At 41.4% G+C, this 27,458-nt stretch overlaps 1 protein-coding gene across 1 annotated transcript in view; it reads left to right on the forward strand.

The window, feature by feature from the left end:
• LOC144774123 (vomeronasal type-2 receptor 26-like) overlaps positions 1–23,536 on the forward strand; it is a 90,414-nt gene extending 66,878 nt beyond the window's left edge. Inside the window, exons 5-8 of the mRNA XM_078659147.1 lie at positions 9,354–9,572; positions 11,841–11,952; positions 14,870–14,883; positions 22,616–23,536. Coding sequence (XP_078515273.1) covers positions 9,354–9,572; positions 11,841–11,952; positions 14,870–14,883; positions 22,616–23,536 — 1,266 coding nt within the window. The remainder of the gene's footprint in view (positions 1–9,353; positions 9,573–11,840; positions 11,953–14,869; positions 14,884–22,615) is intronic.
• Positions 23,537–27,458: the final 3,922 nt, after the last annotated feature.

Consider the following 27,458-nt stretch of genomic DNA (forward strand, 5'->3'; position numbering starts at 1 on the left):
AAAGCTTGCCCCCCTACCCTACCTATACCTACCTGTACTGCTGAAAAGCATAAGAGGGCAGAGGCATCTAGGGGCCCATCTAGATGTGCAAGTGGAAGATCGTCATTGTTTTTTCTCTCCACTAAAGAGGCTTATGAGGACTAAAAAATAAATAAATAAATAAATCTATATACATTAAAATAAAACATCATCTGCCACTTTTGCAATTATTATAGGTTTGGATGGCCTAAAGTAGGCTGATTTGTCACACTTGTAGGAATGCAGTTGTGTTGATACTGTCACTGGCAGAGCTAGCCGGGGAAATGGAGGTGTAGGTTGCAGAGGCGTCCTGAGAAGGGCCCTGGCACTTACATTTTTTACTAATTAAGCACTGGAGTGAGGCCCTCTTGCTATGTTGTGCTACCATATGATGCACATGTGTTTCAACACATATTGCTAACCGTGACTGTCCAATATCCACAGCCATCCCAAAAATAACAAATGACTTTTTATCCTGAAAATTGGGCCAAAAACTGAGCTCCATTAATAGCTCTCTGTAATAACAACCTAAATGCAGAGTTGATCTTTGGAGAATTGTTGTCATCATGTAAACTTGGGCTGTATTTAGGGCTTTCCCTGAGAATAAAAAGGACATTTCTCAAATGTTTTAAGTGGATTCTCTCAATTTCTGAATGCTTGGCAATCTTTCTACCAGAAACCATTGTACTGGCTGCTAAAATATAATGATTCTTTTTTATAATTTTACCCCAGATATCATCCAGTGGTCATGCACCACTGATCACCAAAATTCTGGTACTGCGTAGATGTCACTTAGGGGTTGTCAGGGGTTATAGCTGAGACCCCAGACCTGCCACTAGATTCCACTGGAACTGCTCTTTAGGCCATTGGCTTCTGGGGTTAAAAAGTAACACAAGGAGAAGAGCTCTTTCACTCTTTTGTTTAGTTTTGTAGAAACAACAAAAGCTCGAGGTTGGGGCTCGCTGGATACTGTCAAGAGTTTTACTTCTACATTGTTACAATTTCTCCTGGCACTATACCGCCCACCTCCTGCCCCAGACTCCAGGAAGCTTGCATCCAGTGGCATGCAGATTAGGTGAAGCATGTAAAACAGTGTGTCTCGTTCAATCTAATATATGTGACAACACACAGCATTATAGTCCATGTGGATTCTGAAGATGCCTCTTTTACGATTCAGAGAGTCAGTGTGGGGGCAAAACACTATTGTTCCTATTTATGAGAGCCATGTATCACTTTTGCAGCATGTAAAGTAGTACATGTGTGACGTAAGGCTCTCATAAAGATTTATGGAGCCATGCAAAGCCACCATGCTTGGCTTTGAGTGGCCTCATAACTCATGAGAAAGGCAACACTGCATACATTGCTGCATTGCCTTACTTTGAGCCCGGGAGGAGTTCTATGGGTGTTGCAGTGGGGTTTCCCATGCAAAACCTATGGAATTCGACACTGCTCTAGATTTACAAAGTGATGTAACCTGGGGAACCCCCAAATCCCTATACCTCACGAGGTGAGATGAAACGAGGAAAAGTGTCTGTATTTCTACTTCTTTTCTCCTTTTTCCATGTGTGCTGCATTCTTCAGCATGCTTCAACTTGCTCAAAAACAATCCTGTCTGCAATGGAGGCAGCCTTGCACCCACACTCAAGGGAGCCTACAGTAGTGCTAGGCTGTCAAAGTGGCACTAGTTCAGGTAGAAAGGACAGGAATGCACTGTGTTGCTTAAATACTGTGCATTTCTGCCCTTTCACTTTGGCATAGGGCAGCACAGCAGATTGCCTTGCTGCCCTACACCAAAATGCCATAAATGAGGCCCTAGAAAAATCTGTGTCAATCTTTGCAGGCCATGAATACATAATTGGTCTAAAATTCAGAAATACAAAATTGGGAGAGGTGTGGCGCCGCGGCCAGTGCGTCTGACGCTGGAATCTGGGGATCATGGTTCGATCCCCGGCGCCGGAGGCAGATTAGTCCAGCACCATGTGACTCTGGGTAATAGCTTGCTTAATCTTCCCAACGGCCCCCAGCACCTAGAGACCCTAACGGGTGATTGTTCGCCCTTTACAAATGTGGATTATTATTAATATAAAAACAATTGCTTAAGCATCCAAGGAGGGGCTGATGACAGATCTGCTACACAGAATGGGACTTCAGGAGGTCCCTGTCTTCAGAGTGCTTGCTCCCCATTGATGTCATAGGCATGCAAATGAGGGGATTTTCAGTGACTGTTCACTTATGCTTGAAGTGGGGCGAGACCTAACATAGCCCATAGGCATGCCTTTCAGATGATGAAGCCCCATTATATTGTATATAGAATAGGTGGTGGGAGTTTATGATTAAAGGGTCAGGGCTCGTTATGCATATTTTGTGGGCTTCATCGTGGGTATTATCATCTGCATTTTTGTACGTATTTGTAAAGTAATGTGCAGTATTGAGTATTGTGTGTATAATAATATACTTTTCCTTTTTTATAACAAAAAATCATCGACTGGGCAATGATTTATTGAGTGTTCTTTGTTGCATACCAGCTATTTGGGGTACTAGCACACACTGCCTTCCCTAAGTTGGCCTTGGAATGCACTCCTTTTCTACCCTGGGAGATTCAGGAGTCACAATAGGGTACTTAGGCCCAGATTTATTCTACCTTTATGTTGTCGTTGCATGATGCAAAGACAACACAAAGGCTTCCAGAATATTGAAGAATATAAGAACTGGGAGTGCGTCGAAACACTATGCCTTCCACCATGAGTGTAACAAGGAGAATTATATATTTTTCTCCTTATTATTCTCTCTTTCCATGTTTTATGCATTCAGCCGCATACATAGAAAGAGGAACATGTCTCTAAGGATTGTTTTTGTGCAGGAAGGGGTACCTCTGGTACAAAATATTCTTGCCTGTAATGCAGGCACCCTTGCATTAGGGTGCACGTGTGCCAGTTGGCCCTAGGTGCGCCAGTGTGCCAGTGAAAGGAGAGAGCAGAGATGCTTCATATCTTTGTAAATATAAAGGTCCTAATTTTCAACGCACTGCCAGGCCTTACTGTACGTCAAGGAGGTGTTCCATGGGCTTTGCTGTGGGTTTTCCTACTCAACACCCATGGATTTTGATGCTGTCACAAATTTACAACATCATCTAAACATGAGGCAGCGCCAAAAAGGTACACCTACCCAGAGCAGGCGTAACGATGAGAACTGTTTACATTTCTCCTTGTTCTCTCCTCTTTCCACATGTGCTGCATTCTACAGCACACAAAGAATGAGGAAAACACCTATTGTGATTTTTTTGTGCAGAAAGATGCCCCTTCTTGCAGAAAAACAATCATACCAACAACACAGACACCTGTGCACCATGGTGAAAGGGTGCCTGCTTTGGCGCACTGCTGCAAATTGTGCACCGGCGCTGAATGAAAGGACAGGAATGCACTATATCTCTTTTAATATGGTTCATTCCTGCCCTTTCACATTGGCTTAGGGCAGCGCAGCGAAATGACCTGTGGTGCGGCCAATTCTTTGTAAATGAGGCCCAAATCACTTTGGCTCTCTCCCATCCACACGAAGCAGCACAGCAGCTTTGCTTGCTGTCCTTTGTTTCATCAACGTTTAGTATATATGCCACCTGGTTCCCATTAAATGGAAGTTTGCATACATGTAACCTGTGATGGGCTCACATCTTTCTTACCCACTTTCCTGCAAGGACTAAGAGTCTGAAAAGGATTGGGAACTGTCAGATCCCACCCTATCATCACAGCATTCATGTAACTGCTGCTTAAGGGCAAGGGAGGAACAAGAGGCATACACACTTCAACTCTCTCCAGCATCACTAGGGAGAGGCAGAGGGAGGCAAATGCTGAAAACAGAACCTGGTGCAGTCAGTTCCACTACAGAGCACAGCAGGGTTAGTCTGGCAACCACAAGAGCATAGATATCTCTATGGTGCAGCAGATAAAGTGGCACTGGGGCTCAGAGGACTGAGAAGTCAACTTCACTCCAAAGACCACTGCTTTTCCAACCCAAACAACGGGCCAGGGAGGCCAAGTTACCAGCTTCAATTAGGGCTCATGGCACCCATGCTAACTCACAGGACTTGACCTTACTGGCCAGCAGTCAGTGTCAGGAAGCCGGGCAATTTCACTCCCATTCAGGTTTCTTTTGAAAGCTGCTGCTGCATGCTGCCTTCTCCCTCTGATTCTGTTTCTTGGCAAGTTAGTGGTTGATCCCAAAGTAGGGCTGTAGGCACGGGGGTAGCAGGGCCCAGCACCCCCATCGTGATGAATGCCCCCCCCCCCAAATGTTCTTGGCAGTGGGCCGATGAGGAAGTTTTTAAAAAAATACTCAGTAACATCCATGCATTTTTCTCATTTGGAGTATAAGCTAAAAATTTATTTTTTTAAAAAGTTTAGTATTCTTCTTATGATGATGAACAAATCAGCTTTCCTCTTCCACTTAAACACTCCAATTTCATACCTTCATGATTTGCCTTTTAGTAAGTGGCTGGGAACTGTACAATTAACAAGTATAATACATGCAATCTCTACTAGTGTAAGAGAAAGAAGATCATACTGGTATTGTAGCTGGAAATTCAAAATCCAGGCATGCCTGGGAATCACTTTCAGGAATGTATGAACTGCAGATTAGAATTACAAACACAATGCAGGGCTACACTAAAAACATTGAAAGCATAAAAAACAACCAGGGTTTGGGCCACAATATTAAAATTCATAAAATGCTGATTGGACTTTGGAAAACAATTGGATTGAATTGTAATGTTTTTCAGAAAGCACTGAGTCTGTCCCTCGCAAGGCCTTAATCACATTGCTGGGTGATTTGGTTTCATTATTTATATACTGCTTCAGACCTGTGACAAGGATATTGAAGCAAGCAATTTGTATCAACTGCTTGCTGCACGTTCAAAAGGGTGGTTCTGTGGTGTGACCTTTATTGGACATGTTAGGTGAAGAGTGTGAGGTGTGATAGGAGAGGCTCAACATCTAGTGATTCTGTGCAAATCACTCAAACTCTCTGGGCCTAAAATAAATACATAAATGTGACCATGTTTTAATTGCTCATGTAAAGCATTCCAATACCGTATGCTTGAGTTTGTGAGATTTAAAGTTGCATAAGTTAATGAATATTAAGAAAATAAATGAAAATATGATGACATGGTGGGCACATGTTACATGGAGTGTAGCTGCACATAAGTGTTACAGAAGGTTTGAGAGAGACTCAGCCGCACCTACATGCACTATAGATGGAATCCACTGTTGATGTGCATCACAAGGGTACAGTAGGGAGGGGAGAGGAGTTGGCCTAACGGCTAGGGCGCTCGACCTCGGACCTGGGGATCTGGGTTCGAGTCTCTGTAACGACGCCAAACTTTCTGTGGTTCTGGCCAAATCACTTAATCTGACAAAAATGTATGTGTGTCCTAACGTAACTGGTGCTATGTAAGTGCTCTGATACCCGATTCGGTAAGGGTCAAGTTCACGCTACATAAAAATCTGCTTTTTGTTTTTTTTAGGGTATACAGCACTCACCAACGTATGTGGAGATGTTGTTAAATCACCAATTAGTATTATAAATGGAATAAAGTTCCCCAGCCGTACATTATAAGGATATTGCAAGTCACCAAGGACTCCATATAGAGGAGCAGCAAAGCTAAAGGACAAGTATAACATCCCCTTTCCTTCAAACATCTTAAAACCTTGAGCCCAGATAATACAACACAGCAACTAAAGTTGCTGCCCTGTGTCGCGTGACAAGGAGAAAGGAGAAAAGTGCTGTATCTACAGATATATGGGACTCTCCTCCCCTCTCCCTAGCACCAACGCACCATCAGCCAGAAGAGCGCCGTGCACACACAGTTGCACCATTGTGCAAGGGTGTCTGGAGGAGTCTTGCATATGTTTTGTACTGGAAGGGCACCTTTCCAGTACCAGTAAAAACTACTATGCTTAGACTAACTTTAAAATGCTCCCACTGCTGTGTAGTGCAGCACACGTGCAAAGTGGGAAACGTTAGGAGAAACAAAATATTTTCTCTATTTTAACACCTATTTCATAGTGGCATTATTTTTGTCCCAAAACCCAGCCTACTATTGTTAGTAGATGGGGTGTTACATTAAAAAAACATGGGTGGTTGCATAAGAATGAACATATACAACCCATGCAATGCTCCCTTTACAGTGAAGCACACATGCAAAGTGGGACAGTTAGGAGAAATACAAGTATTTCTACTTTTTAACTCCTGAAACCCTAGCAACACCCCCCTTTGCAGAGTAATTCACAGCTAAGGGCTTCTTTGTGTTTCCTAAAGGGAACTTAATTTTTGAGCTGGAAAGTTAATAAAAAAATATTGCACAGGTTTGCGTCACTTTTGTGACACAAAAGCAGCACAAAATGTTTGGTTATCTTGCCTTTGGTGACTTGCTCTTTTATGTTCATTACAGATAAGAAGTATAAAACCAGAATCTGTAGTGCAAAATTAAGCACACCAAATGCACATACTAATTTTTTCAAAAACATAATAGAATAAGTTTGATGCAAGTCAGAGTAAAATGGTTGTGGATCAGACTGTGTGGAAACTTGTGGACATTCTAACTTCCTTGCAATGACCAACAGTGTGGAAAACAATAAACACCTTTGCATGAATGTCTCTTTATTGCTGTTCACCTTTTCTTTTTAGAAACATTTGTCAAGAGGAATAGAAAACAACCATTTTCATTGGTTAAATGGCCTTTATTCCTGGCTGCAGGCAGCAGGCATTCTAACGTCTAAACTCAACTGTAATAACTTATTATAGTCGAGCAGCTATGTTGTTTCTTTATTATATATGAATAGATGCATTCCAACTTAACGGGTATAAAAAATTGAGGCATGGTCTTTTATACAGAGATTGGTTTTTCAACTTATTATGCAAAGTCTCTCTAGAAGCATCAGGGAGAGACAGAAGAACATCTAATGGGAGGTGCTGTTGAAACATCAAACAAGTGATGTATAATGTTCACTCAAGAAAAACAAAGGAGTATTCCATTGGAGGGATTATTAAACTACAAAGGAGTCTGTCCATGTGTGACATCAACCAACAAAACAGTAGTGTATGGAGTTCACCCAGGGTGGATTGGGTAGGGAATTGGAGAATAAGAGAACAGAGATGGAAGGGAACCAAACTATGGCTCAAGCCCTCGCGTCTATCCGGCACAAACAGGGAATACACCACAGACAGACACTTGTATCCTTCTTCCTTTTATTTGGATGCCCGAGAGGGACATGTTGATGGGAGAGATAAAATAAGTGAGCTGAGCAACCTTTAAAAGGAGGGGGAGGAAGGAGGGGCTGATCTGCAGCAGGCTCAACTACTGTACCTCCAAGTCAATAGGGACATTAAGAGACCAGCCCTTGAGGTGGAGGTAGTTAGCTTAAGGCATGGAGGAAGCAAGGGGCTGCAGGGTGTGAATGTAGCCCAATAATGTCAACACAATGCTAGACACATGGGCCAAAAAACAACACAAAGCAGAATAGGAAACATTTTGAACTTAAAGTATAGTAGATGCCTTTAAACTTTCTTTCTATTTCATACATAGGTGTGGTACTTAAGACCATTCACACCAAGAGTAGACAAGTCAAAAGTAAAGCCTGAGGCCTCTTTGAGATTAGTTCATCACATGGATAGAAGTTGTCTAATTAGAACAAAGTTAGTCTATCGTTTTCACAGTTACTCACAAATACCTGTCAACTGTCACTGTTGTCATCTTCTGCCAAACCATTTTATATCCAACAACACTTTACAATATGAAACAACTCATACATTATTTGAAAAATGAGTCTGCAAATCCTAGAATACCCAAAAAGTGTTGGCTAAAAAGACACAACTGAATGAAGTCAGCCCTGCATTTTGGTGCCGGTTGGCAGTGCTGACCACCTCCTCTCTGAGCTGCAGACATTAGGCCATTGCATCAGACCAATTTGTTTTTTGCTGCTGGATATATACCTATTTTACCCCCAAGAAGAGGGACCCCAAGGAACAACAGTGCTGTTGTTCTTTCTTATGTTGTATTAAGCTCTAAGGGAGGAAGAACAGTTTCCCAGTCTCTGTGAACCACTTGCAAAAGGAAGGGTGAAAATAATAGAAACATTTTATGTGTACAACCTTCTTCAAAGGACATTACTATGCAATTATTATTAGTAATTCATGACAGAAACTGATGGCCAGATGTACACAATTTACAAAATATGTTTTTGTGGCAGCCACATTTTTTGGTGAACCGACCTACGTACTAGTAGTTCGTTTAGCACAATAAGGGTTTGGAGTGAGGCACAATCAGACCTACTCCATTACTCTTTATGAAATAGGTGGCAAATTGTGACTTACTACAGTGGACGGTCATTAGAGCAATACTGATCTGCTGTCAGCAAATGCCCATGTCTGTGCTCTCATTTTCAATATTTTTTTTATTTTAAATGCAGGCCTTTTGTCTTGAAAGAAACAGTGTTGCATTTAAAATATCATTTTAAAAGTTCCACTAGACCACTTCCCACTCCAAACTTTTGTTTTACATTCACAACAGGGAAAATGTCTTTAAATGACGAAGTTACTTTTGTGAATGGGTTACAACCACGTTTTAGGAGTTGGGAACCTAAGAATGATTTACGACCCAAAATATGGTTGCAAACAATTATTACATAGCATTTTGCAATGCAAATTAATACTGATGCTGTACCCGCCCCTTCAAAATATTGATTTGGAATGCATTTGTAAACCGGTTGTGTGATTTGGCAAGGGAGTGCTTGGCAACCTATTGTTTCTGTGATGGTTAATAAAGATAAGGTCCTTGTGTTCAACTAACCAAACCAAAAACCTTCTGTGTTCCCTTCCCACACTACCCCAAAATGTATACACCCACTCTCACTGCATGTCCTGATTCCAGCAGTCTTTATAATCTTACCAAAATGTAAACATTTTTTAAAGAATTCAATGATAAAGTTTGTTTTCCAACACACTGAACCACACTTATGTTGTTGTCATTGCTTGGGGCCAAATCCCCCCAAACAAATATTCCTGGCTACGGGCCTGCCCCAAGGGGTGTGACTTTGCCAGTAATATTTCCAAGACCTGGTGAAGTGGATTGAGGAATGGCGCGTTTGCAGTGGAAGTATAACTCATCCAATCGGAAACAATGCAAACACAGAAATAATCTACAGGTGCATGCTGTATCAATACCAGCCTAGAGCTCCCCATTGACAACCAGAAAATCTATATAATCAGTTGTAAATGATCCTGAATCGATACCTCTCTTTCAATGCAAGTGAGTGAAAGATAATTTGTATGCTCCAATCTCTTAGGTTCTCCACTATGTGAGACAAATCAATGTGACGCTTAATAATGGTGCCAAACTATATTTTGATGTGAATGGCGATGCCCTTAGTGCTTACGACATCCTCAACGTTCAGATACTCGGCGATGACGACATCCGGCTGGTAAAAGTGGGCCGCTACGACTCCCAACAAGGCAAAGAAGTTCAGATCAACACAACAAGCATATTATGGGCTGACCACAACCAGGTGAGGAGGGCATATTGAAAACAAGTATGTATTTTTGTATAACATGTCACTATGTCTGTACAACAATGTACATGAGCAATTGGGAAGTATCACAAAGCTACAGAGATCTGTTTGTATATAAAATGCAATGATCAGGACCATCCACTGGCATGGAATCATGAACTAAGGGGCATATTTATAAAGCTTTCACGCAGCAGAGAAGCCACCTTGCTGTGCTGCATGAAAGGGAAGGAGCAGGACTCTGCCATATTTGACATGATATGGTATACTCCTGTCATTTCTGTGTGCTTGTACCCTTTTGTCTGCCTAGCACCAATACAAAAATCCTTGTGCCATGGGGCACGGGTACCTGCGTTGCAGATAAGATTGTTTTTTTAGCAGGAAGGGACACTTCTGAGGCTTTTTCCTCTTTCTACGTGTGCGGTAGAATACAGATATTTCTCCTCGTTACGCCAACCCTGGGGAAGCGTAGAACCCTGATTCATTCCCAGACGGACCAGCAATTGTTGGTAAATCTGGGAATGCGTCACAATCCATGAGTGGATGTGTGGGAACACCCCCTTTTTCCACCCGTGGAACACCTTCCCATGGCAGAGTAATGCAACGCAATTATTTGCACATTACTCTGGATTTATCAAGCCATACAGGGCCACGCACAGCTCTGGCAAGAATAGGATTACTGTACAAAGGAGTGAACTATGGAAATTCTGGTTGGGAACACTAGCTGACAATCTAAAGATTAGTTGCCTTTTAATTTCTATAGTAATGATTTTTAAGTAGACTGTTTAAAGTTTTTTTTGTTCCATAGGAATGTTACCCAGGGAAATCCTGGTCTTAAGCGAGCGTAACGCGAAGACATTTTTAATTTCTCCTTGTTGTTCTTGTTCTATGTGTGCATAATGCAGCACACATAGAAACAGCAATTGCCCATTGATATTATGTGCAGAAAGATGACCTTTCCTGCACATAAACACTCGTTTACAAAAAATTGCATTTCACAACGCCATTTAAAGATTGTTTATGTGCAGGAAGGGACTGCCTCCTGTACATAAACAATCCTCCCCTACACCAGTTATCCTTGCACTGTGGTGCCAGGGTGCCTGCATTGGTGCTAGGCCGTTAAATTTAGCACCAGTGCAGAGAGAAACGCAGGATTGCACCATATTCTTGTAAAGATGGTGCAGCGCTGCGTTTCTAAAGTGACGGGATGTGTCGCTAGCCTTCTTGGCTTAAAGACATACTTTGCCACTTTACTAGTAAATATGCCCCTTTATTTAGACTAAGAGTTCCGAGGTGGACAACTCAACTCAAATTGAAAGCCACAGGTTGAAATCTTGTTGTAGACAACTCAGTGACCATAAAAGCTATTATTTATGCTGATTTAGACTGTATAAAGACAAACCTAAGGCATTTCCAATTGTCTACTAATTTTGCAGGTATTATAGGCTTTTCAAATTCAAATTTCAAAGCTTTATTCGACAACAGTCATAAAAGCATTTATACATCCTAACTTACACAATACAATAAATACTAGAACAAAGTTAAAAAACGTCATTTAAGAAACTAATTAAACATAGTACTGTTGTTTACGAAATTAGCTACATCAAGTCGTTAAAATCCATCATTACTAAAAATCTTTAAACTGTGCCAAGCAGCTGTATAGTGCGAGTACGTATAATCCATGACCAGCCTAGGAATTTTGCAATAGCAATGGCCAGATAAGATGTACAATCTGATTCTAGTATTCTTAGTGCCTCTATGCACCTACGCGTTCCTATGTTCAGGCACACTGGTTTTATCCAGTTACGTCGTGGATTAGCATACAGAGGGCAAACAAACAGTATATGAGCTACATCCTCTATCAAATATTTACAGTGGGGACATTTATCGTCTATGCTTTTCGACCATTTACTGGTAAACGCCTTTATGGGAAGCGTCCCGATCCTAAATTGAAAGTATAGTTTTCTATGAAATGGTTTTTCGATAAAGTCCCAAAAAAGTTCATAAGAAGGTACCGATTTGATATTCAGATAACGTGCTGTTAAGTTTGCATTAGTACCTGCACATTGAATAGACATCCATACCATTTCCCAATACATGTTCTTTAACGTAGCCTTAGGCTTTTATAAATGTCAGCAATGTAACTAAAATAATGGCAGGTGCCATCACTGCCTATGATGCCATCAATTGGGAAAAGGTCATGGGATGTTACTTCTGCTAAGTGGTCTGATTCATTGAAGGAACATAGTCTTTCCCCCCTTTCCGCAGATCCCACGTTCTGTCTGTAGTGAGAAGTGCCCTCCAGGATACAGAAGGGCTCCCAGAGAAGGACAGCCTGTCTGCTGCTTTGAGTGCATCCCTTGTTCACAGGGAGAGATCAGTGATCCTGGTGAGTTTTAGCACCTGGTGTCCTTATTGTATTGATTACATTTGGGCTTTTATTTAGGCCACACCAGACCTGGAAGAGTTTGTTTTAATTGTATTTATTGTTAAAATGTATATATCATTAACATGACCCTTGAGGGCATCAGAGCTCTTTACACATGATCAGGAAAGGAGGAACAGGTAAAGCAGACAACAACATACTCGAGAACTGAACAGGATGTACCAGCTCCCAAAGTGAGGGAAGACACCCTCTCAGCTACCAAGCCAACAAATTAAGAAACAAGATCATAACAGGTGAGTAATACACATGGGTGTCCATAGAGGCACATATCCACAAAGATATAAACATATTGGGCCTGATTCACAGAACTAACTTAAGACAAAATCCTAAACGTACTACTTTTGGTATTCACAAAATGCTTTTAGTAGTAGTAAAATTAGGATTTTGTCTTAAGTCTGTCTTAAATCTGTCTTTAGTCTGTCTTAACTCTGTCCTAAGTTTTTCTTAAGTTTGTCTTAAGACTGTCTTAAGTCTGTCTTAAGTCTGTCTTAAGTCAAACTTAAGACAAAATCCTAACTTTACTACTACTAAATGCCTTCTGTCAATACCAAAGTAGTAGGACAGACTTAAGACAGACATAAGACAGACTTAAGACAGACTTAAGACAAACTTAGGACAGACTTAATCAATAATAACCTTCTCTGGGGTTCAGAATTTCAATGGCCCCAGAGACTAATGAATATAATGTAATAAACATTCCTGCAGGGGTTCTATACTCACTGCATCCCCCAACACCACTTCAGTGCTTAACCACATCAATGCTGATGGTATTCCCCCCCTGTGCTGAGATTTGATGATTCCCATTATTCATGACGAGCTGGGCTCGTCATGAGCGTGCGAGGAGGCTACTTCATGACGAGCCCAGCTCGTCATGAGCGTGGAAGGGGTTAATGGTGGTGCCCCTGCCTTGCCTTGGGGCACCACATGTAACATCAAATATGCAATATCAGCCCTTTCAGGACATTATGGGGAGTACCTGACACAGCTCTATGAATACTAAATAAGCAGGTTTGCTGCTTTGCCCAGCGGCCTCGTGCCTAGTGCCCCTGACCCGCCCGGGGCTCCTGTAGACTGAAATACTCATTAGAAGCCATGGGTACTCACAAACCTTTCCTCACAGGTCTGTAAAGTGACTGAGGCCCGCACTAATGCCAGGAGGGTGGTGTCAGGGGAGGAGGCTAGGATGAGGCATGCACATCTAGTGGCTGAACTGAATTGCACAAAGTGGACCCAGAAAACACATGATCAATCCTGGTTTGCCCACTTGACCAAATTGTGTGATCCTAGGCAATTGTTTTATTTCACTTTCCCTCTTTTATTTCATTAAGACATATAAGAGGGCATCAAAATGTGTGCTGTACAAAACCTTCTCCTATGTTTCTTTTTCCTGTTTCTTTTTCTTTTTGGAGTTTTATATAGCTCAAACTCAACCTGAAGGTATCAGAGCACTTTACATGAGCACCAGTTATATACATACAGACCTATTCATATTTATTAGGCAAAGGGCGATTAAGTGATTTGTCCAGAATCATAGGATGTTGAGCGTCCCTGCCGAGACTCGAACCCGGTTTCCAGCTTCAAGGTCGACTGCTCTAGCTGTTAGGCCACATTATTTCCCCTCTTTTTGATTTAATAAACTGTAATGTTCATGTATATTAGCAACCCTTTCTATCCTAAGGGTGCACTTGCCAACTGACTTGCCTATTAGTTCACTATCGGCATTGTTAGCAGGACGGGAAATGGGGAATGTTGCTACATTCATGTTTGAAAACTGTCACTTATGCAAAAAAAACCTTCTAAATGCACCGATATAATTTGAATTGCTACGTTGAAATGGTTCTGCATGTTAATGAAATACACGTTTTAAAGAGTCTTTATTATATTTTTACACATTTGATGAAAGATGTCTTTAAAAACGAAGGAGTACCTAATGTTAAGCAGAGCTGGACACCTTTGTCACTTCCATTTCTTAACTGCACATAACTTTAAATAAATGCTTGCCCTTACATTTAACCACTTTTTATTATTAGTTCTCAGTTGAGTAAACAGCAGCTGCTGTTGCCTAGGGCTTTGCCTGCGAAAGTCAGGAGGTCTGCATGGGGACCCGGGCCGCACTCAGAGTGTAATTGGTATGGGGACATATTAAAAGGTTTATTTAACGTAACAAAATATTTTTATGTAAAATATGAATGTAAATCATTTCATATTTATTTCAAATGTTTTGCAAAAAAAAAAGAAGAAATGCTGCAACACTATGCTCTTTATTATGAATTATATTATATAATTAAATGACATATGTTAAATAAAATAAAAAAGTTCAGTATTTAAATTAAATTATAAATTCCCCTTAAAGAAATACAAATTTAATATGCTTTAAAAACTATTAAAAGTGATGTTTAGAATTAATTGTAAGTAATCCAATAATTATTTTTTGAAAATGGTTGTTAACTTTTTTACATGCATTAAATAATAAATATGGACTATTCCAATATATTTTTTACATTTTTTGATGTAACATAATTTCCTATTGGGTTTTATTTAAAGTCCCTACATTCATTATGTTCTATGGGATGGTGTGGTGCTGGACTTACTGCTACTTTTTCAGTAGTGACTTGCACTCGTAAATTTAGCTCTGTCCCCTTTGCAGGGGTGGAGACTTGTAGCTTACACTCTTCAGTAACTATATACTCTGATTATTTCAATATCTAAAATGTAATACACTTATTGAAAAAATGTAAATTACTGAAAAGATAACTTAATGAGTCAGTCCCATAATCTTCAATTTAGGTTTGAAAAGTTGATTCTTATTTTATATTGATTATCTCATCATTAATTCATCTTTAAAGGATAGCTTCTTCAACTGACGTTGCTAAGAACAATAAAAAAGACTCCCACAAATATGTTTCAGTACTATTCATAAATAAATGATTGTCGCTTCCTCCAAGCCTCGCACACAGTCAAACAGCGCAAATCAAATTATATAGTGAGTACTAAAATTATGTTTCTGTAAGACCATACTTTTTCATCAGTTTAGTGATACAGCAATGGGTTTCGGCTTCACTCCCTTTTATGTCACCCTGTTCAAGGGGTAGATTAAGAGAAAGTGTACCTCACTTCCAGACCTACATAATTATGAAAACAATGTGACAATCTGGTTGCATTTCATATATAATGTGCTTATGATTTGGAGGGGGGAAAAACTAAATCTTCTTGGATTCCACATAAAGTTGAATATTAATATTGTCTCTATTGAACGTACTCAAAAATAGCAGGTCAAATGGTTACTTGAGTTTAAATTTCACATATCTAACTATAGAATTCAGAGCAAACAGTACAGAAAATCAACCTCTGCAAATAGTGTACATCCAAGACACTGGGTTAACAACATCCCCAGCTATGAATTTTTATGAGCTAAATGATTACAAAACTGAAACAAATAACATTGCTGGCAATTTATGAAAAGAGGTTTTGACAGAAATGTGATAATAAGAGCAGAAACACAAGCATCTACTGTAGCCAGACAATATGTGTTGTACAAATGTAAGAAAAACTAGTTGTACTAAATCAGTTACCACAATTTGAATACAAAAAAGCTGTCAATTACACCATTTCCTCAACTGACGCTGGTATTTACTATTATGAGATAATGATGCTACTCTATACATGGAGGGGGAGCAGAGCATGGGAAAGGCTGCGGGATCTGCCGTGAAGCATATATGGGGCAGGGCCTGTAAACGGAGTCCAACTATGCCTGACTTCAAGATGGCGCTGGTTCGGGTCTCATAGAGCGGCAAATGGGCGAAGCAGGCAAACAACCAGTGGTGGTCAACATCTGATCCGCTAACCTGCCTCTGGCATCGGAGACAGACGGTTAATGTGTACGTAGGGGCTCAGGGCAAAATTGAAATAGCGACGCATCCCCGACACCTCATCAAAAGACACACGAGCCAAAGGGCAGAGTCCATACGCCGCATCAGCGCCAGGTAATGACCTCAAGCATATGAAGGGAGCCGCTACATACAGTGGGGAGAACATGGCACATTGAACTGTTGTGGGGGTGAGCCCAGGAAAAGGGGGCCTACCGGGACAAGCAGTCTGCCCAGAGAGAGAAAACTTGAGCCCCCCCCCCCTCAAAAAGAAAGGAAATTATGGCAAAAACAGCATGAAGTACACTAGAGGGGGCTCGCAGGGAGCCTCAGTTAAAGACACAGGCATGGGGGGAGGCCTAGATTGGGAAAATAGAGAAACCCCTTAAAAAACAGGGGATATGTCAAAGACGATGTGCAATGGGAGGTAGGCACTTGACATCAACCTGCGAAGGGACTGCCAAGTAGCTGAACAGCCTGAGAGAGAGAATTCCTTTTTTTGGTGGCAAATTGAAGTTCCACTCCGGACAGTAAAGAAACAGTATTGAATGCAATGGCACGAGAAGGCTGGACCTAGAAGCCAAAGTGCAAGAACTGGAGCAGCATGCACACAACATGAAAAAAGCGACTCACCTCATGAAGACACAACTCCAAATCCACTATCCTAAAATGCGAGGACATTGAAAACAGGTCTCGCAGAGACAACATTCAGATACATAATCTGGCGGAAACAGTGGATGGCCTGAATCTGTGGGCATTTGTCGAAAGAATGTTCTCGGATCTGCTTAATGATGCAACAATGAAGGTGAAAATTAACCGGGTACACTGAGTGGAACCACAACAGGAGGGGCCTCAGAAGTGCCCCAGAGATGTATTGGTTTAGCTCCACTCATTCCCGGTGAAGGAGGCTATACAACAAGTGGCGTGCAAGGTGGAAAACGTTACCTTCCAGAGACTAACAGGTGCACTCTTCCAAGATATAGCTCCAGCCACGTTGTCCCGGTACCTACAATTCAGACCAGCAACGGATAAGCAATCGATGGACGAACCCATTCGGCTTGGCATTTGAATCTCACAATATATCTTACCATGGCACTGAGTTCAAAGAGACAGTGAGAATACTAGGGATCTCCTATGAAGAAGAACAAGTATCTGCCTACAGCACTAAAGACTCCAGCACCGCCAAATCAGCAAAAGAAAAGCGTCAATGAAACACACAGAAATGCACAAAGGCACAGGAGAATTCATCAGAGACAGAAGAGAGCTAACCTGCCAAGACTAACTGGACTGGCGAGAGAACCTCCAGAACGCTTAAAAAATCAAATCTCCCACAGGGCATCTTGTCAGATAAGCTAAAAAAGGGGATTGGAGCTCTCTTGGATAGGAGGCTTTGTTAATAGGGCTCATTAGGACTGTATAAGCGCTTACGATTTAGCCTCCAGCGCAACACTATCTCTATATTGTGTGTTTTTTTCTGTAGTTTTCCCATGGTTGATGAGATAACTATAATGTGCTTTAGCAGAATAGACCACGAACCAAGTAGAATTCTACCACACGGTTAATGGTTCAACAACATTGGAATGTTAATTCATGTTGCTATGTGAAATTTAAAGTTATAAGTTTGATAATGGTACATGGATCACCACTATCAAGGGTCACAGTAGAGGGGTCGGGAGAGAGGAAACCCCTTTTTTTCCTAATGGAGGGGGCAGGGAGAAAAGACCAGGGACGACAGCCATGATAAATTTAGCAGGCTAGCACACCGCAACGTAGGAGGATGGTAATCAACAGACTTCATTAAGCCCTGTACGTGACCGCAACAGCGCGTTTATATTAGTAAAGAGGCTGTTACTTCTTCAAAGCTGAATACACATTTTCTATCTGGCTCTCCATTTTCTTTCTAGCTGTTTGAAGTGGCGTTTGGAGTTTCAAAGGTCTTCTGAGTACCAACTGGCCTGCTCGTTGCTTTTTCTTTGCTTAATGGGTTTGATTATGGGTGCAAGGGAGTCTGCATAGTTCTTGATCCAGTCATGTCCTCAGTGAGGTGGTCAGTGGGGTTAGGTTGATCTGAGCACGTTGAGCAGTTCTACTTCACAGATTTTACCCCAGCTGTAGCTGGGTAGACTGACACTGGTTGGTACGTGGACTAGCATGTGGTTTGGAAGTGGATGATGGACTGGTCTGTCCATGTGAGCAGTGAGGTGGAGTTTTACTTGATACTGTTGCTCGTGGTGAAGATGGGGTCCAGTGTGTGCCCTGCAATGCATGTTGGTTCTGTGATGTGCTGGTTTAGTTCAATATTGTTCAGGCTTTCGAAGAGTTTTGTGCAGCAGGGGTTGGTCCTTTCTTCTGAATGGAAGTTGAGGTGGCTGAGGAATATGAAGGCTTTGGCGTCAATGGGGAGAGGGGCTATAAAGTCCTGGATGAGGCTGACGAATATAGCTTGCGATCCGGATGGTCGATAGATGGGGGTTCTGTTCAGGGTAAAGTTTTCAGAGAATTTCAGCTTCAAATGAAGTTGTTCAAGGTTTGCAATTTAAGTTTGATGTGTAGATGTTCCATGATAGGGGTGGAGGTCCCAGTGGACGTAGAGCACTTGACTGAGTCTTTGTAGATGATTCTGAGTTCTTCTACTGGCTTTTGGTCCTATTGTGTAATTGTTTTGCCAATTGAGATTGCAGTGGTGATGTCGGCTGCCAATGTGGAGTTGAGTCAGGTTTCCATTAGAAAGAGGAGGTCCAGTGCGTTGCTGCTGAGTAGGTCCGAGATTTCAATTGCATGTTTGCTGAGAGATTGTGTTTTGAGAAACATGCATGTAAGTCAGTGTTGTGGTGCGGGTTTGCTGGAGAGGATAGTGTTATGTTGAGGTGTTGATGGTGTTGCAAGTTGGGGTGTGTGGGTTAGCTGCTGCAGGTAAACTGGCAGAGGGTGCAGTTGAAGGCTCCTACTGTGATGTTTTGCAAAAAAGTACTGCAGGGTTTCACTAGGTATGGTCAATGTGTGTACGAACACATTTGGAGGGCCAGTGCCGCGTACATGCAGTGATCACTTTTATTGTAGGTCCTGGGACTGGAGAGGAGCAGAGCTTGTGGGCAATGGGTTAGGCTGCAGCGGTGCTGGATGAAGAGGTGGGAATGCAACACAGCAGGAAGAGCAAGTAAAGAGTGGTGGGACGGGAGCCTGGAAAAGGTGCAGGAGGGAAGTGGGTGTGCTACTAGGAGCATGTTACATTGGGCTGAAGGCCAACAAGCATTTGCAATGCAATTGGTCTCACCTTTGGGAATTTATATGTATTTAGCTATGCAGCACTTTAGCCTGGGTGCTGAAATATCTACTGTTCTTTAACATGGAGGGAAAGTAAGCACCAAACTGATTGACATGCCAGGTATGGGAAGACATGGAGAGAAATATTGCCTTTCAGCTGGAAATGGTATAATCCAAAACTCTGTTTTAATAAAAAATCAGGGTCTTTGTTGGTCATGTCACTGAAAATACAAGATTTGAGAAAAATATTATTGTCTATGGGTACTTGTGGAAGACAATTTCTAAGGACTGGAATCTAGAGAATGATAAGACGATTCTGGTATTTTACTGACCACCACTGGTCGTTTTCTATCAAGAAAGTTAGAGGCATTTTCCAGAAAAACTAAAAAAAGAAAGTCCCTAAGCAGAAAGCAATTCTGTTATTTTACTGACCTAAACTAGTTGTTTTCTATCAAGACAGTTAGAAAGAGGCAGTGAACAGAAAAAACTTTTCTAAGCGGAAGCAGACAAGTCCTAGGGATGATCTCCAGTGCCCACAAAGTACATACACATATAAGTACATACTAAAGTATATACAAAAGGTCTTAAATGCTCAATCTAAAAGTATATAATAAAGTATATATAAGAGGTCTTGAATGTTCAACCTAAAAGAAATGTATAGGGGAGAGTTTGGAAAGGCAGGCCTTAGATAAGGCAGCATCCCCAGCAGAGATGCTGTCAGCAGGGAGCGGGGAAGCGGCAGACAGCCTGCATTTTATGGCGGACAATGTTTCAAGCATCACTCTTGCTTTATTGAAGTAGTCCCCAAAGGAACAAAAGAAACAGCTACAGCATAAGAAAACTGTAATTGACCGGTGCTTCTGTTTTTCACTCTGAAGTGATGTATCAGGGTGCCAACCAATGAAAAGCAACATAAGACTCATGGAGGTGCAAAACCAATGGTAAGCAGTAGGCAGAATTATAGTTTTATTTTAGGGAAAGAAGAAAACCCTCTCAAATGAGTACAATTGTTACGCGTTTCTCTCATTTATGAATATATTAACTTACAAAGTAAATATAAAAAAGAGCTCCTAACGAGTGATGACACAGTGAAAGTAATACAAGGTGAATCAAAAGTGCATTTGTGTTTTGTACAACATTGATAAATGTAACTGATCGCGACAATAGAATGTTTTGAAGTCCACACTTGTGAAGCACCATCAAAATTAGCAGTCTACATATGTCATTTCTAGATGTTTTGCCAGGTTGACATAAGCATTTGGAGCAGGGTCATCAGGACTAAAATGATCTTTAATGGAGACACTAAAAGATTGGGGCAGAATTTATTTGGTCACATAAATGCAGACAGTTTTGTCCTGGAATCCAAGAGGCTGAGCATAGGCAAAGTTTGAGTAGAATTTAAGTGAACTGAATAGGAGGAACACCTTGAAAGGGAGGCATCAGACTCCTCTTGCGGTGATTAATATACCTGAGGTTTAGTCTGGTTTCAAAATGTCAGTCCTGGCACCATCCCGTGCTGATTTACTTTTAGCAATTTGGCCTTTTTCTAAATGCATCAAAAATGTAGGTGCAACCATGGTGAATTGATGCGGCCAGTTTCACAGTTTAATTACCCTGGCTCGGATGAAAGAGAAAGGAGAAAAGGAGCTGGTCAATGTGGGCAGAAGAAGAGAGAGAGCAGAAGGAGTGAGGTACGAGCCTTTAGGCATGTGAGCTGGGTCTGAAAGGGCTTTGACAGGTCAAAGGACTGTTCACAGGTAAGTGGCCTAGGAATGATAAGTAGAAAAAATTTAAGTGGGTCATTCCCTTCTACAACTTCCAGCAACCCATACATTCTAATATTATCTCTCCTCCATTTGTTCACCAGATCTTCCGTTGGTTCTATAAGAGGAAAGATTTCCATGTGCGTAGATTTTATTCTTCTTGAGGTATCATGCTAAATGTATATCTTGTGATCTTCATCAGTAACTCTCTTGAAGTCTTTTTTTAGTTTCTGCAACATATTGTCTAAGAGCTATGATTTCCTCAATGAGTAACTCCATCGAAACAGAACAGTTTGACTCGTTGGGTTAAGGAGGATCTTGTTATATTAATATTAATATTAATAATAATAATAATAATCCATATTTGTGAAGCGCAAGCATATTACCCCTTAACCCCTTCGATGCTGATGACGAGCTGGGCTCGTCATGAGGTAGCCTCCTGCTATGCTGATGACGAGCCCAGCTCGTCACGTAACATGCGCTTTCGCATATCTCAGCGTACGAGCGGAATTCCGCCCGCACGCATGCGGTTAAGGTTTTAAGGCGCTGGGGGCCATTGGGGAGATTAAGCGAGCTATTGCCCACAGTCACATGGTGCTGAGCTGAGCTGTCACCGGCTCTTGGGATCAACCATGAGGCCTGTGCTCCAGAGTCAGCCATTCTGGCTACTGTGCGACACCTCTCCCTCATAAACCTCCCCGTTATAACCTCTTGCTAATTCAATTACCAGAACTCAAAAATATTTTGGTTGTAAATGATGGTTTCTGCAAATCAGAAATACACAACTCTTATTTTTGATTGATTATCCCCTCAATTATTTGGACATATGGTTCTGATGTGGAATGAGATAGAACAAATGCATTGGTCAGCTTTAAATGTCAGGTTTTGCCCATATGCGGACTAACAGTAGCACAGTTTCAAACTTGCTGTGTAGTTCAAATATATCTCAACTACGAAAAGCTTATGAGACATAGTATTTTACGTAAAGTCACGTAGATACTTTGCAGCAGCATTAAAAAGTCAGCTTTAGATAAGAAATATATTTGAGGCATTTAAAAAAATATGTTGCTCAGCAATACTAACAATGACAGACAGCCCTCACCGAAGAGAAGTAAGGAATGTATGTGGGAGAAATTGGTCTCTGCATCAGATAAATTAAGAAAAAGAGCAATACTGAGGTTAGGAATGATGAGGAGGTGACCTTCCTGCCCATGAATCTCCTGCTCTTCCAAACCTTCACTAGAGGTAACAGAGAAAAACTTCCTGAGTGCTGCGGCGAAGACACCCATACTTAACAGCACCAAGCCATGCCACCAACTGATGTATTTCATAATATTTTATGAGAGAGGAATTGAAATCAGATCAGTTTCAAGGGCAGTTACATAGCTTGTAAGTGACATTAACGTGCTCCTTTCACTACTAATGTGAGTGATGGAAAGCAAAAATAACTGGTGATTGGTGGAAAATGTGATATTTTTTATGCTTATAAAGTAGGGCTAATTGTACTGGTTCCATACAATCTCACAACATACAAGTCATTTGTATGCAGTCATATTTCTATGTGTTGCTCCATGTTTGCAAATCAGACTGTAAATCATTAATTAAACTTTTGCTTAGATGTGAAGTTCATAAAGTCTTTCAATAAGAATTATGATGCTGGGTTTTATTTTCAAATATTAATTTTACCTAATTTCATTTTCAGAGAGAGATGAATGTATGAAATGTCCTGATGAGCAATGGTCCAATGAAAAACATGATGATTGTGTCCAAAAAGTGAGAGAGTTTCTCTCATTTGAAGAGCCCCTGGGACTCACGCTTACCATTTCTGCTGTCTTCTTGACTTTCATTACTTGTTTCGTCCTAGGAGTATTCATTAGGTACAAAGATACTCCCATTGTCAAAGCCAACAATCGAGGACTCAGTTATCTTCTTCTCACCTCCCTGATGCTCTGCTTCCTCTGCTCATTCATATTTATCGGCCTTCCTCAGACACTCACCTGCATGCTCCGACAGACAGTGTTTGGAGTGATATTTTCTATTAGCGTCTCATCTGTTTTGGCCAAGACTATAGTTGTTGTCATTGCCTTCAAAGCAACACATCCCAATGGCCAAACAAGACGTTGGCTTGCATCGAAAACTCCTAACTGCATAGTCCTCGTCTCTTCTCTGATACAAGTTCTTATATGTCTTTTTTGGTTGGTGAAATCACCACCATTTGAAGAGATGAACATTGTAGCCTACAAAGAAAAAATTATCATTGAGTGTAATGAAGGGGACTCTATCTTCTTCTACTGCATGCTGGGATACATGGGGCTCCTGGCCACAGTCAGCTTTATAGTAGCCTTTCTCTCAAGAAATCTGCCTGGAAGTTTCAACGAGGCCAAGCTGATCACCTTCAGTATGCTGGTGTTTGTCAGTGTGTGGATCTCCTTCATCCCAGCGTATCTGAGCACACGGGGGAAGTGCATGGTGGCCGTGGAGGTGTTTGCCATCCTGTGCTCCAGTGCTGGACTTCTCGGATGCATATTCTTTCCCAAGTGTTATAGTATTCTGGTTAGACCAGAAAGAAACACCAGGCATAATCTTATTGGAAAAAGGCATTTTGGGTCTATTAAAAGTATATAATAAACAATGCACTTTATATTGGTGTGAGGCAATAAACTGTGTAAGACAGGAAAGTGGGTGTTGTTAAACTTAGTTTGGGTTGCATTGCAGTATTATAACATGAGGTTTATGGGAAAGGTCTAATTGCAAATGCAGAAGGCCAATGAATGCTTTCCATGCCTTGAATCTTGGCAGGATAAAAGGTGCAAATTAGTGAGATCAATAATGTTGTTTGTTTCAATCTCCCAGGGCGTCTGGTGCCCTATTTACATGTTCCACTGTGGGACCATGGAAAATGAGAGATGAGATATTCTTTTCAGGTTTGCAAGTCTGGCAGCAGTTGTAGGCAAGCTTGGGCATGCCAATATAGTGACAGGTCTCACTAAACATATTTTAGGTCTCAACTTAGACATTTGGTCTAAGTTTATTTTTGTGAAACGTCCCCCTTCTGTTTATTTACATTATGTTGTGAGCGCATGTCAATGGAATCTGACTCAAGGCACTCTAGAGCCAAGCAACTGAAAGTTGGCATGAGCAGGTGGGATTTCTTTCCCATTGGTGATGTGCATCTCAAAGGACTGGTGATCTGAATTCAAGCTTTCAGGCATCTGCTGATTATGGTCACTTGGTACAGATGTTTATCGTCTCACTACATGAGTTACTTGTGACATCTCTACCAAGTAACCTCAGCGTCACTGTAGTGAGCAAGGACGATGCAGATAGACCAGCATTTTTTTTTTAACCATGGTAGTGTAGCAGGGATTCCGTTCTCCTACAGAACTGTGCATAGAGACTTGGAACCTCAGTGAATTAGGGTGTGCCAAAACTCACCTTAGTACCCAAAATCCCCTTACCGAGCTAGCTACAGTGTCTCATTGGTCATTACAAACTCCCAATGTTTCGACAAACCAGAACATGAACTTAGAATACCTCAGCTCACGTGGAACACATGAACACTCTATCGTTATACAATCATTTCAAACCAGAATGTGGAGTAAATGAGGACGCATGCACATTTGAAATGTTTATTTACGAATGCATTGTTCTCAAACGCAGTATCTTAGATAATACAAGCAAACATATTATAAGAAGCAAAGTTATCAGCGTAGTTACTAGTCCATAGAATGCAAAAGGTGACCACATGCTAAAATGCTGAAATGAATAGGATTAAACAACACCTAATTCTCACCCTCCCTATCTAGTATATTATATTATATCTAAGAAGGTCTCTTTGGGTTTTAGCAGGGCGGCCCCATACCTCAAGATCCTAGTGGCAGAGGATCACATCATCTTCCACCAGCTCTCTGCATTCCACCAGCTCTCTGCACCATCAAGTGTGTTTCGTGTGCTCTATGCAAAGCAATATAAAACGCGCCTAAAGCCAGATTTTGGCAGCAGTTGCATTTATCTTATGTCTAGGAAGGTGCGAAGATCAGACCTCACAATAACACTGTGTCGAGTTATCCTTGAAGGCTTCAGCACTCACTGTAGAGACACAGTTTACTAAGCAAAGCTGATATCAGAGCAATAACATATTATTCTCATGTAAATCACAACGCTCTTCTAGGCTGAAAGCTAAAACAACAATTATGTGTCGTGTGCAAAAGCAGCAAAAGGTAAAATGGCGTTTAAACATTTAATAAGCTCATGCTAACTTAACACGGTATATTGGCAAGCAGTAACTATATGACATCCCCCCATGATCCAAGCACGGATAAGATAAGGCAAGGGGCACATCATGAAAGCAGAGTTCAAGAACGATGAGCCAGGTCAAATTTAAAAATGATGGAAAAATCATTTTCATAAGTCAATTTAAAAAAAAATCCAACTTGCCAATCCATTGTTCACTTTTACTCAAGACAATAGGTCTGGGTGGTGAAAAATGTACGCATAATTTGTAAAAAAATGTTGTAAGTAAGAACGGTTTTACATCAAAAGCCTTGAAAGCCTTTAGGACAGGACTGAATATGCAAAATATGCAGTAACAGCCTCCAGCATGAAGTCACTGTCATCATCCGAAAACAGTTTAGCCATCCAATTTAATAGTGGGAAAGAACATACGTGCTCCTCCAGCACTGGAGCCTCTAGCATCATCAGAGGACAACTCGGTGGGTTCTCAACAAAACTCTGTGCCAAAAAATCTTGCGCTGGTGCGAGTATGTTCGAACGACCCATTAGTCCATGCATCGCTGCCAAGGCCATATCCTTTCGTCCGAACAAAACAACTCATGAGCAACTAAGGGACTTATCAGATGATTAAAATCGACGTCAGGAGACACGTCTTGCAGAGACACAAATCAAGGGCCCACTCGAAATCGCAGCTCAGGCAATGTAACACAGGCTGGACACATGTGAAATAGGAAAATCGAAACGATAATCCATATGCCGCGCCTAAAGTCGCAAGCGGCAACGTGCCATAGTACTCAAGCATCCTGTTGCGAAACAGTGCCAGGTGGGGCTGTGCGGCGTGTAACACAGGATGGGCATCCATTTCTAATAAAACAAAATATCACCAGAACGCCTGCAGCCAGCGCCAGCAAAACAGGAAATCCACCAAATAGGCTCGAAAATATAGAATGAAAGGAAGCAGGAATTACTCCAAATATCTTTTCAAATGAAGTCACGAGACCGCTGCTAACTATCTTAAAAAAGTGTGCGAGGCCAGAAGTGGAGGACGCGTTAAATATTGAATGAATCAGCTCACCGAAATGCAATGGCAAGTCAGTATTTAATAGGGTCTGCACCTCTGTGCGGGTGTTAGCTACGTGAAGGACAAATGTTTCACGAGCCGAACTCAGGGCCACTTCTTTTTGGGACAAAAGGGCTCTTATTCTACTCATTCCATTGAACTCTGCCGTCAAGGTTGGGATTCGCGGCCAGATGGAAACCTCTGAGTTCCCATGCGGAGGTGGTACAAAACATTTTTGCAACAAACCACTCGCTCAGACACTGTAACCACATAAGCAATACCTCTAATTAACCCACAACAATCTTCGTTATTTAAAAGTAAATACCTGCCGTTTGACAGTAATGTGAAAGTGGGGACGATTGCGGGAACCGGAGTACCTTTCAAAACACAGGCTAAATTTGGCCGTTCTTGGTTACAAAAACCATGTAATTGAATATGTATACACGTTAATGAGTGATCTGGTGTCTCTGTGCACTCTTCACCTTTAAGATACACTTCTTGTCCATCTTTTAGGCATCTGTAAGTAAAAATGGAAGCGACCAGGCTTCATGGAGAAATGAACTACCCAGAGGTTCATGTCGCCCCATCGCAATATATCGCATACAATTTGTGAATTTAAACAAAGCAAATGGTAATGTGATTAACCCGTGGATAAGCCACGTTGCAGCAGTGGCTTCTGCCACAGAGAACAGTAAAGATTCCAACCTTTCAATGTGTAACATGGAAAAAGATGCATCTCACATTGAAAGCAAGCGCTGCTTGGCAGCCAAATTAAAAGGGGCAAAGAGGGAGGACACGTTCATGTAATTCCAAGGCACTTTTCCAGATTTAAGTGTCTGCAGGGTCCACGCAAATTGCATAAAGGAATGCAATTGATTTTGACCATGGTATAACACAGACACTTCATCTTGCACAATATCAACAACAGAAGACACTATATTATCTAATGTGTAAATGCAGGAAGAAAGCATGTTAACACTATTATCTACAACTGCAAGCACTTTTTCTAAATTAGCTTGATCAATAGCTCTAAGGCATGTACCCGCCTCAATCTGTGATGTTTTCCAGATTTCATTGTAAATCGCATATATCCATCCTATAGATCTACCACTAGCCGGGCCTTTTATGAAATCAGTTAAATCCACATCATCAGTCAGATTGGATAGATGCAGTTTAACCGCAGCCAAGGTAGAATTTTTAAGCCAATTCTGACATAATTTGCCTACTGAATAGGTGGTGACAGAATGGTCAGTA

The sequence above is a fragment of the Lissotriton helveticus genome, chromosome 8 (genome assembly GCF_964261635.1).
Source record: "Lissotriton helveticus chromosome 8, aLisHel1.1, whole genome shotgun sequence".
Taxonomy (NCBI): domain Eukaryota; kingdom Metazoa; phylum Chordata; class Amphibia; order Caudata; family Salamandridae; genus Lissotriton; species Lissotriton helveticus.